Source organism: Loxodonta africana, chromosome 21 (assembly GCF_030014295.1).
Source record: "Loxodonta africana isolate mLoxAfr1 chromosome 21, mLoxAfr1.hap2, whole genome shotgun sequence".
Classification (NCBI taxonomy): domain Eukaryota; kingdom Metazoa; phylum Chordata; class Mammalia; order Proboscidea; family Elephantidae; genus Loxodonta; species Loxodonta africana.
The window spans coordinates 48,637,261-48,649,331 of record NC_087362.1 but is presented as its reverse complement, the minus strand read 5'-3'; the positions used below and the strand labels follow the sequence as shown (position 1 = coordinate 48,649,331).

The 12,071-nt window shown below is 38.6% G+C and overlaps 1 protein-coding gene across 3 annotated transcripts in view; it reads left to right on the top strand.

Moving 5' to 3' along the window:
* Window positions 1–12,071, top strand: part of UTP4 (UTP4 small subunit processome component) — a 34,161-nt gene that overhangs the window by 546 nt on the left and 21,544 nt on the right. For all 3 annotated transcript variants that reach the window (XM_010596770.3, XM_010596771.3, XM_003417045.4), the window contains exons 2-5: window positions 889–1,049; window positions 4,061–4,252; window positions 5,742–5,826; window positions 7,313–7,402. In XM_010596770.3, coding sequence (XP_010595072.2) covers window positions 891–1,049; window positions 4,061–4,252; window positions 5,742–5,826; window positions 7,313–7,402 — 526 coding nt within the window. In that variant the 5' untranslated portion in view covers window positions 889–890. The remainder of the gene's footprint in view (window positions 1–888; window positions 1,050–4,060; window positions 4,253–5,741; window positions 5,827–7,312; window positions 7,403–12,071) is intronic.

Below are 12,071 nucleotides of genomic sequence, written 5' to 3'. Positions count from 1 at the left end.
CTCACCCGTCAGCCCCACCGTCACTAGCTTAGTTTGGGTCTGTGATTTGCAAACTTTAGCCTGCTGTAGAGTTGGGAAGAGGTGCTTGCTAAAATATACATTTCCTGTTCTCCCGCCTCTCTCCCCGCAAGATTGGAATTCCGGAGCAGTAAGACACTGGGTTTGGACTGGGTTAGGGTAGGACCCCAAATCCTGCATTTTTAAACCATTCCCCGAGGTGATTTTGATGCAGGAGTTCTACAAGCCTCACTTTCAGAGACTGATTTAGGTTGTCAGCGTTTCTTGCCTTCTCTGTCTTTGTGTGGTTTAGGCCAGAAGTGTTAATAGGAAGCTGTCCTCCATTCTCTGTCATTCTTTCTTGATTCTGGTGGCAGTGTCTACTTCACACACAAAGTAGAAGGGAGAACCTTAGCTTTTGCCCCTCACACAACTGGTCAGCTCTGTGTTTCTCCCTTATTCAGGTGCGGGCTCCCAATTAGGCAGAGAAGGAGGTTATGTTCAGTCCTTTTGTTCTCAGATCAAATTCGAGATTCTCACTCCTCTTTCCTGGACCATTTCCTTGAGGCAGCTCATGGGATGGGATTGTTAAGAGTCTGGGCGATGTTCTGTGTTTTCATCTTTTGATTCTTTACCGAAGTATCCTTATTCAAATCATCCTGAGTTCTTGGAGATCGTTTGATAGGTTCTTATGTGGGCAAGAGAGCATTATGAATTAGATATTCAGAAGTGGACATCAGTGAGATATAATTGAATCCTCCCATGTGTGAGTTGGAATCAACTCCACAGCAATGAGTTTTTTAATCCAGAACGCTGATAGTGAACTGATTACATGTGACGTGCTGCAGTTAAAGTTTAACAATAATGACTCTCTTTTTTCCCCCCTCCTAGGAATGGGTGAATTTAGGGTCCATCGAGTACGTTTCTTTAATTATGTCCCATCAGGGATCCGCTGTGTGGCTTACAATAACCAGTCAAACAGATTGGCTGTTTCACGAACAGATGGCACTGTGGAAATTTATAACTTGTCAGCAAACTACTTTCAGGAGAAAGTAAGTCATTCTAGAGCCTGATTTGGTGTTTCTGATGTCTTTTTCTTAAGTTCAAGTCCACAAAACTTTTATGTCTTTTATATTCAAAGAAATCAAAAGAACGTAACTCTCTCCTCCTGGAGTTGTTTAGAACTATATAACTGATATGGCAAATATGAGATCTTTTGTCTGACTGATGATGGAGCTCAGAGTTTTGGTCTGTGTAATGTCGATTAGAATGGTCCTACCTAGGGATTGTTGTCATTTGAAAACTGAGGTTTTCTGAATCTTTTTGGCACAGCAGGAAGGGAAATTTTCCACACCATTGCTTTATATCAATCTCAGCACCCTGGCAGCTTTGGTAAGGAAGCACTTCCTGCTGGAACTGTCAGTGCTAGTTTCATTGTCAATTTAGAAAAAATGATCACCATTTTAGTATCAAATTGGTGATGTAATAGCAGGAAGATAGATTCCTATGTTCACCTGTCCAAGAGAATGCAGACTTATATGCAGATATCAGGGAGTAAAGGGTATTTTAAATTAGGTAAAACACTCTTTAGATATATCCAAAGGAATGTTACAGCGGCATTTTTTTTCAAAGGCACCGATTGCTGTTTTTCTTCAGGTGCAGCTTTTAATTCAGTTCACATTTGCTGAATACCTAATACGATCCCAACAGCCTGATACCTGGCCCTCTGTAAATCTCCAAATGAATAAGTGAGAGATACTAGGTATTGTAAGGCAAATGTCAGAGGCCCTACCTTCAAGGAGCTCAGAGTCCAGCTGGGGGAAAGATAAGTACATAGATAGTTTTCAAATAGTGTGATACATGCTGTGATAAAGCTAAACACAGGCATAGAACCTCGGTGGAGAGGTGCCTCACTCAGATAGGCAGGTTTAGGAAACCTGGAAAGAGGTGACTTACTGAGCTGACCCCCAAAAAACTGATAGGAGTTAATCAGGGAAAGCTATTAAAGCAGAGTGAGCAACGTGTCCAATGACCCAGCAATGGCCAGAAAAGACAGGACACTTTAAAGAGCGTAGGAGAAGTGAGGCTGTAGTAGGGACCAGATAAATGTTTAGGGCCTTTTGTAACACGTTAAAGAGCTTGAGTTGTCATGCAGGCTATAGGGAGCTCTAGGAAGTGAAATAACCAGAACTGTATTTTAGAAAGGACCCTCTAGCTGTAGGGTGAAGAAGAGATGGAAGAGGAAGGAGGATAGAGACTGGGAGTCCAGTGAGGAGAGACTGTTTAGTAGTCAGGGGAGAATTGAGGCAAGGGCAGTGGAGATGGTCAGGAGATGATAATTGGAGAAGAATAAGGGAATAGAGTTGTGAGAACTTTTGGGTTGATTGTTATTTCTTGCAACTTGTCTTCCCCACTAGACGTGTTTGTTGAGGTCCGTGTCTAGTTTAGTAGGTGCTTCAGTGGATATTTACTGAACGAATCATTGAATGTGAAAGTGATGGTGGTGTCAAGTTTTCAGCCAAAAACCAGTATTTCTGACAGAGATAGTGTGTGGGTCCAGAGTGAATATACTGGTGTGTGTACAGAAGAGCCTAGCAAAGACTGGAGCAGAGAGCCTGTGGCATAGGTAACCATCGCACGCACAGCTCTTTTGTCTTGAACACTCTTTTCGACTCTCCTGGCGTGATTCACTCTTGCTGGCTCTCTGGTTTCCATTTACGTGCCACTTCCCTAGGACAGCCATCTTATATGCCCCTAACCCCAAGATTGTGCTAGATTCCTCTGATACAGCAGCTTTCAAACTTAATTTTGACTGCCATCTGCAATAGTAAATATACTTTACATATGCAAACATTTATAACTTAAAGAAAAGTTTTGTGAAAATAAATTTGCTCTTACATGCAGTGCATTCTGATATTTTCTATGTAATTAATAAAAAAAAAAAAAAAAAACAACTGGTCATCACCCACCACAAATAGGCCACATTCTATAGAATGAAAAGCATGCTTGTTGCATCCTGTGATGTTTCTTTTTTCATTTATTACAGTTGTAATTAATAGTTTGTGTGTTTAATATCTTCCCCACCGAACTTCAAGTTTAATGAGAACATGGACCTTGTCAGTGATTTTCGTGACTGAATTCTCAACACTTGGCAAGTGCCTAATACAAAACCACTGTTCAATTAATAATTATTGAATAAATAAGTCAGCCATTCCTTACCTGGTGTTCCTTATTTTCTTCTATTTGTTTTCTTTTTTCTCTAACAATTAATTCAATCTAGTTTTCGATTTTCTCCATATTTCTTTCCCTACTAAGATTGCTTAGCTCTGGTAATCACTCTCAGAGCAAGGAAAATTAGTTATCTGTTAGTGCGTAATGTGTGTGTGTGCATCTTCACCCTGCTCGGAGTAAGGAGACCTACATTCTCTTGATGCCACTGACTTCAGCTCTTTGGGCAAGCCACTTAACCTGTTAGTAGCTTGGCCTTTTCAAGTTAAAATAACAATTACACCTACCCAATTCCTTTTGTGTAAAGTAGCTGTAAGAATAAAATACTTTAATAGGTATGAAAACTTTCTGAGTGCTTAGAGAACACTTAGAAATCTGAGAGTTGAGTGAAAAACTGGAGTGAGCTGCATTAACTTATGTTATTTTTATATTTTAGATAGCTTTTTAAAGGTACGATTGATACACAGTAAGCTGTAAAGTATACAAATTGATAAGTTTTGACATACATACACCTATGTATGTTTGTGAAATCATCACCAAGATAGCTGCACTGATTTTTAGAACATCAAATTTGGATACAAACTTTATTCTGCAGAAAAAGTTTTGCAAAATAAGTTCTAGTAACAGAAACAAAACCACCTTTATAAAATTAACTAAAATTTGAACCTGGGAAAAAATAAAAATGTCAGTAGATGTTATCATTTCTGATAGTATGAAACCTCACAGTTGTTAGTTCTAGGGATGTATTTTAAGTTTCACCATGTCGCCTATGACCACGCAGTGCTGGTAGCTGATGAATTCATAGTGAATTGAGAAGTTAACGGTGTTTTTGTAGTTTTTCCCAGGTCATGAGTCTCGGGCTACAGAAGCTCTGTGTTGGGCAAAAGGACAGCGACTCTTCAGTGCTGGACTCAATGGAGAAATTATCGAGTATGACCTACAGGCATTACACATCAAGTATTCGATGGATGCCTTTGGAGGACCCATTTGGAGCATGACCGCCAGCCCCAGTGGCTCCCAACTTTTGGTCAGTAAGCAACTGTTGGCAGTTCAGACTGAGATTTCTCTTGTGTTCACTCAAACTTTGTTCCCTGTGTTCATAGGATAAAGTTATATATGGTATGTAGCAACTCCAACCTGAGCTGGATCCCAGCAACCTTGACCACAAGATTGGAGTTGATATTAGGGATTAAAAATCCCTTGTCCTTTTGCATCCTTATTGCTGCTACTTTGGGTATGGGTTTATTTATTTATGAAATAGGGGTATTCACTTGGTTCACCATTTCCCAGACTTTTTTGGAATTGAGAAATGTAGGAGCTGTTTTTTGTTTTGCTGTATGTTTTATAATAAAATTTGTTTCTGAAGTACCACATACTAAATCCTTCTGTAGGTTCACAATGCATATTAGTATGTTAAAAATTCTGAGACATCCTTCATTCAGCAAGTTAACCTATGGAACTTTTTTTTTTAAATGGTGGTAAAATATACAAAACATAAAATTTGCCATTTTAACCATTTTCAAGTGTACAATCCAGTGGCATTAATCACACTCACAATGTTGTGCAACCTTCATCACTATTTGTTTCCAGAATTTTCCGTCACCCCAAGTAGAAACTCTGTACCCTTTAAGCAGTAACTCCTCACTTTACCCTCCCCCTAGCCCGTAGTAACCATTAATCTATTTTTTGTCTCTATGCATTTGTCTTTGTCTAGATATTTTATATTGTGGAACTTTAACCGTATTGTTGCTCAAAAATTTTTTGAGCGTACGTGAAGACTGATTTTTTCCTCTACTAGTATCATTAGAATAGATGCTTTCAGAGATTTACCTTCCTGCAATGACTCTGATTCTTTTTTGATTTGTGTAGTATATTGAGATGTCTCCAATTAGGTTATACAGTTAATAGGCCATGGGTCTTTAGCACAGGTGTGCTGTGAAATCCTATTTGTATTCCACATCCTATCCAAGAATTGACTACCAATAAAGAGTTCTTAGTTGATCTGTCTGCTTTATCTCACTAGGATATGAAGCCAGCTAAGAATTCACTACCAGTTTCTTGGTCCGAGTACTTTTTTTTCCTCTCACAAACTACTTTTTGAGGGCAAGTGGTAGCTTTAGGAGGGGAGTTATATACAGTAGTCCTTAATGTATGACACGGTTCCGTTCTGACAACTCTGTTGTGAGTAGGTTTTGATGTAAATTGAATACCTCATTTTTTTTTTAAGTTCTCATTATTGCCATAGTCTCCTATATGGCAGTGTTTTGAACAGAAATCATAATATTGAATATCTGCAAGTGAACGTTTGAATGATAACATTAGCAGATTACACACTGCAACGTTGTGTGTAGTACCTATTACTAACAATAAGATGCACAGAGAAAAACATGGTCATCAGTGTGATTCATCTTCACTCGAATATGTTTTAAGTCAAGGACTACCTGTATATGTAAATATTTGTATTTATTTCTATAAAGCGTGTATCTTTTCTGTTTCTGCCTTTTTTCCCCTGATAGATTGGCTGTGAGGATGGATCTGTGAAATTATTTCAAATCACCTCAGACAAAATCCAGTTTGAAAGAAATTTTGATCGGCAGAAAAGTAAGGGTCATTTTTGGTGGGGTGATAAGCAGACACTGGGATGGGGTATTTTCCCGTAAGTTCTTTTCCCATGGGCCAGGTAATTTATCTACATGCTGACCTCATCTACGTACAGGGTTATGTGCTAGAAGCCATCCCTAGCCCAGGCTTGCTTCATTTTTGTACTAGAGTTGTGATTATCTGGCTAAGTAATAATATAGAAAACCAGAAATCCAGCATAGGAATCTGTGGAAGGAAAAGGTGATTTGTTAGTTACCGCTTATTTTTGTGAAGTCTTAACAAGTATGCATAAAGTCTTGAAACTAGAGTTTTATCTTCAGTAGCTGTGGTTCTTAATCTTGCTTGCATGTTCCAATTATCTGGAGGAGTTTTTTTTTTTTTAAATTGCCCATGCTTGGACTTCATCTAGACCAAGTAACACTGACCTTTAGAGCAGGGGGTTGGCAAACTTCTGTAAAGGAGTAGGTAGTAAGTCTTTATTTACAAAAGCAGGCAGTTGGCCTAATTTGGCCTGTGGGCAATAGTTTGCTGATCATTCCTGTAGAGGGTAGTGACTGTCCCACATATTCTCTTAGTGTTCATCAGTAGTGTATTTCTCTTCAGCTACTCAGATTCATGTTTTGCTTGTTTTTAATATAGTTCGGAATTTTTTTTTTAATTACAAAAGTGATATAATGCTTTTTAAGAATGTCATACATTTAGCCAACTATGAATTAGAAAATATTTCACTCTGCGGACATTTTGGGGCCCTATATTCTAGACTTTTTTGCATATTCGTATAAACACACACACGAGCTTTTTTTCAGCTTGTTTATTCACTTGATATATCAGAAACTTTTTTCTATGTCAGTCATGCTAGTCTGCATGGCTTTCTATTTTATGGTGTAGTATAATTTACTTAACTAAATTATTTATTTAAAAAAAAACGTTTATTTTTAACTATTACAACCAGTGCTGTGGTGAACATTCTTATATACAAATTTTTGGACACCCTTATGGCGTAGTGGTTAAGAACCAAAAGGTCTGCAGTTCAAACCCACCAGGCGCTCCTTGGAAACCCTATGGGGCAGTTCTACTCTGTCCTATAGGGTTGCTGTGAGTCAGAATCCACTCAATGGCAATGGGTTTGGTTGGTTTTTGTTACAAGTATTTCTTTTCCATCACTTCCTAGCAGTGCGATGGCTAGGCCAAAAAGTATCCACATTTAAATTTTGTTAGGTTACTACCAGGCTGTGCTCAAAAGGTTGTACTTATTTTCACTCCCTCAATCGGTTATACATTTTAAAAGCATCGAATACTTCATGGGGATCCCAGGAAGGAGTTGTTTCTCATTGTTCCTTATAAAATAGGACTGCAGTGGAATGTGGCAGATGAGAGCTAAGACTAGAGCACTAGCCCTCTTGATAATTGTCAAAGGAGAATTCAGTTACCCCTTGCTGTGTATTTATGTGTATGTTATTTTCTTTTTTGTTGTATAACTCCCCAGGTCGCATCCTGAGTCTCAGCTGGCATCCCTCTGGTACCCACATTGCAGCTGGCTCCATAGACTACGTTAGTGTGTTTGATGTCAAATCAGGTGACTGTTTTTCTCAGTTCATTTGGGGCATGGGTCATGTTTGTCAGATTCACATTTCTGGGTTTCCAAAAGCTTGAGCCCTTGTCATGCTTTTAAGGACTTTTAGGGCCTAACCTGTCACTAACCTTCTGGGCTATCCATAAATAGTCACTGCTTTCTTGGATAACTACTACTATTTTTAGAGGATTCTTGATTGTTCAGTGGGCTGCAGTGTTTCTCATCATAATAAGAATTCACAATAAAATCCATCCCTAGTCAGTATTACATTTTCTAACAATGATCCATAGAATACCAATGAAAGTGGGTTTCTCTCATTTAGGACCGTAAGATCTTGGTAGCATAATTAGAAATAAGATCAGAAAGGTAGAAAAGCACAGGCTTTCTCTGTTCTTGGCCCAAAGAATTGGCTGATGGAATCCTCCAGTGATGACATTGACATTCACTTGTTAGGTGGGCTTGTTTTTCTGCATTCTCGTTTTAAGATTTGGAGGTAAAACAGGTCAGGTATGTCTACTGTTTTTCTCTGAATGCTTAAGCAGCTACTGTTACCAGTTATATGTGCGTATAGTCAATTCCTTAAAGCTTTTTACAAAAAACAAGTCCACCTGTGTCTTTCTCTGTTCCTTAAAGGCAATAGCTTTCAACTCTTAGCTGATCCTTTTAGTATTTATCATTAGTCTCTAAATAGTATAGTAACTACATAGATTTTTTTCAATTTTAGACCATTATTTATTGACTTTACATTATTTAGTCCTTTTCCTGTATCTTCTGCCACAGGCACCCACACTTTATCCTGACTAAAGAACCTTGGTTGCAGAGTGGTGAAAGCACTTGGTTGCTAACCAGAAGGTTGGCAGTTGGAACCTACCAGCTGCTTCTCAGGAGAAAGATATGGCAATCTGCTTTTATAAAGATTTACAGCCTTCGAAACCCTATGGGGCATTTCTGCTCTGTCCTATAGGGTCTCTATGAGTCAGAATTGACTTGATGGCAGTAGGTTTGGTACGGGTTTTCTCTCAGTGTGGTTAAGTTGCACCTTTGGTCAGATTAGTAGTGTTCTCATTATTATATGACCATAGAAATACTATTTGCAGAGTGTACAGTAATTACTTTTCTGAGTATTTTTTTTTTTTAATTTTGTTTTAGGTGCAAATTAGTATCTCATTCAGAAATTTATACCCAGATTGTTTTGTGACATAGGTTGCAGTCCCTGCAATGTGTCAGTACTCTCCCCCTTTGCCTTTCCACCCTGGGTTCTCTTGTTATTCGTCCAGTTTTCCTATTCCTTGTTGCTGTCTCGTCTTTGATTTTGGGCACGTGTTGCCCATTTGATCTCATGTACTTGATAGCTGTAAGAAGCACATTCCTCATGTGTGTTATTCTTTGTATTATAGGCCTGTCTGTTCTTTGGCTGAAACGTGGACTTCAGGAGTGGCTTCAGTTCTTAGTTAGCAGGGTATCCAGGGGCCATAGTCTCAGGGGGTCCTCCAGTCCCTGTCAGATCAGTAAGGCTGGTCTTTTTTTGAGAATTTGAATTTTGTTCTACATTTTCTCCTGCTCTGTCTGGGACCCTACACTGTGATCCCTGTCAGAGCAGTCGATGGTGGTAGTCAGGCAACGTCTAGTTCTGGGGTCAGGCAGGAGGAGGTTCTGGTTCATGTGGTCCATTAGTCGTTCAGACTAATATTTTCCTTGTGTCTTTGGTTTTCTTCATTCTCCTTTGCTCCAAACGTAATGGGACCAATAGATGTATCTTACGTGACTGCTTTTAAGCTTTGAAGACCCCAGATGCTACTTAACCAAAGTAGGATGTAGATCATTTTGTTTATGAACTATGTTATGCCAGTTGATTTAGATGTCCCCCGAGACCATGGTCCCAGCCCTTAGCCCCAGTAACTCAATCCCTCAAGGTATTTGGTTGTGTCTAGGAAGTGTCTATGACTTTGCCTTGGTCAAGTTGTTCTACCTTTCCCTATAGTGTGTGTTTTGTTTCCCTTCACCAAAGTGAACACTTGTCTACTAACTAGTTAGTGATTTCTTCTACCCACCCTTTCCCCTCCTTGTAACCATCAAAGATTTTTTTTTTCCTGTGTGTAAACCTTTTCTGGAGCCCTGGTGGCGTAGTGGTTGAGAGCTAGGCTGCTAACCAAAAGGAAGGCAGTTAGAATCTACCAGCTGCCCCTATGGGGCAGTTCTACCCTGTCACGTAGGGTTGCTGTGAGTCAGAGTCAACTCTACGGCAACAAATTTTTTGATTTAAACCTTTTCTTGGGTTTTTAAAGTAGTGGTCTCGCACAAGTATTTTTTTGTGATTGACTTATTTCAGCATAATACCCTCTAGATTCATCCATGTTCTGAGATATTTTGCAGATTCATCGTTCTTTATCATTGTGTGTAGTATTCATTGTGTGTATATATCATAATTTGTTCATCCATTCATCTGTTGATGGGCAGTTAAGCTGTTCCCATGTTTTTGCTGTTGTGAATAATGCTGTAGTGAACATGGGTGTGCCTATGTCTATTCGTGTGATGGTTCTTGTTTCTCTAGAATATATTCCTAGGAGTAAGATTGCTGGATCATAATGGTATTTCTATTTCTAGCTTTTTAAGGAGGTGCCATATCTTTTTCTGTAGTGGTTGTACCATTTTACATTCCCAGCAGCAGTATATAAGTGTTCTAACCTCCCTGCATCCTTTCCGATATTTGTTATTTTCTGTTCTTTTGATTAGTGCTGGTAATATCAGTGTGAAATGGTACCTCATTGTAGTTTTGATTCGCATTTCTCTAATAGCTAATGATCATAATCATTGCCTCATGTGTCTGTTAGCTGCCCGAATGTTTTCGTTGGTGAAATGTCTGTTCATATCCTTTGCCAGTTTTTTGATTGGATTGTCTTTGTTGTTGAGGTGTTAGAAGTATTCGTAGATTTTAGAGATTAGACTTTTGTTGGATATGTCGTAGCCAAAAATTTTTTCCCAGTCTGTAGCTTCTCTTTTAACTCTTTTGGTAAAGTCTTTTGATGAGCATAAGTGTTTAATTTTTAGGTGTTCCCAGTTACCTAGTTTATCTTTTGGGGTTTATGCGTTGTTAGTTGTAGTTTATATTGTATATATGCCATGTATTAGGGCCCCTAGTGTCACCCTTGTTTTTTCTTCCATGATCTTTATTGGTTTAGGTTTTATATTTAAGCCGTTGATCCATTTTAAGTTAGTTTTTATGTATGGTGTGAGATATGAGTTCTGTTTCACTTTTTTTTACAAATGGACATTCAGTTTTGCCAGCATCATTTGTTAATTAAATGACTTCCTTTTCCCCATTTAAGGGCCTCTGGTCCTTTGTCAAAGATCAGGTGACTATAGGTGAATGGATTTACATCTGGAATCTCAGTGTTCCATTGGTCTATGTGTCTATCGTTGTACCAGTACCAGCCTGTTTTGACTACGGTAGCTGTATAGTAGGTTCTGAGACCAGGTAGCGTGGGGCCTCTTTGTTCTTTTTCTTTGGTAATGTTTTGCTTATCTGGGGCTTCTTTCCTTTCCATATAAAGCTGATGGTTAGTTTTTTCATCTCATTAAAGAACGCTTTTGGTATTTGGATTGGGATTGCATTGAATCTGTAGATTGCTTTGGGTAGAACTGACATTTTGACAATGTTGAGTCTTCCTATCCGTGAGCATGGTATGTTTTTCCATTTATGTAGGTCTCTTTTGGTTTCTTGCAGTAGTGTTTTTCCTATACGCTTTTTGTTTAATATTGTCTTTGTCTCCCTTCCTTTCTTTCTTCTCCTCCTAGTTTCTGTGTTCATACCACTAATTCATCCCCAAATCATCCACTTGTATAAATCTCTTCTTATTAGGTTCAAACTCATCAAGGTTTCTCTTTCAATCACTTTAGTTTTGAAGTCTCTCTCAAAGACTTTGACCTACCCTTGTCCCTAGGTTGGCTCCACAACTGAGATCTTGAATTCTCATTCACGTTTATTTACCCTTTTGCTTTTCTCTTTGGTAGGATCCCCAGTGTCCATGTTTGTCACTTTCCTGGTTTATTCCTTTGTGTTGGTGGATCCTGAGAAGGGGTGCATGAGAAAGAATTCTAGGTTGGAAATTATTTCCCCTTGAGAGTTTTGAAACCAGGCTCCATTCTCTTCCAGCTTCTAGTAGTAACTGTTACGACGTATGATACTGTTCTGAGAGTTGATCCCTTGTAGGACCTGTTTTTTTGTGCTGTGTTGTTTTCTGGAAGCTGTTAGGATCTTCTCTTTACCTTCATTGTTCTGAAATTTAGTAGTGATGTTTCTTGGTGTGTCGATGTATTATGCAATATACTGCACATCTGGTAGGTTCTTTTAATTCAGAAGCTCACATCCTTCAGTTTTGTGGAAAATTCTTGTGATTATTTTGTAGATGAATTTCTCTCCTCCATTTTCTCTTTCTGGAATTTGTATTATTTGGATGTTGGGCTCTTCTAATTTTCTTACATATTTTTTTCCCTCTTTTCATCTCTTTGACCTGTTTTGCTTTCTGGGAGAGTTTGTCATCTTCATCTTTCAGTCCTTCTAGTGAGTTTTTCATTTCTGCCATTTCCAGAGTTCTTTTTTGTTTCCTGGATGTTCTTTTTATAGCATTCTGTTTTTGTTTCATTGTACATTAACTCTCCTCTTTTTAAGGCT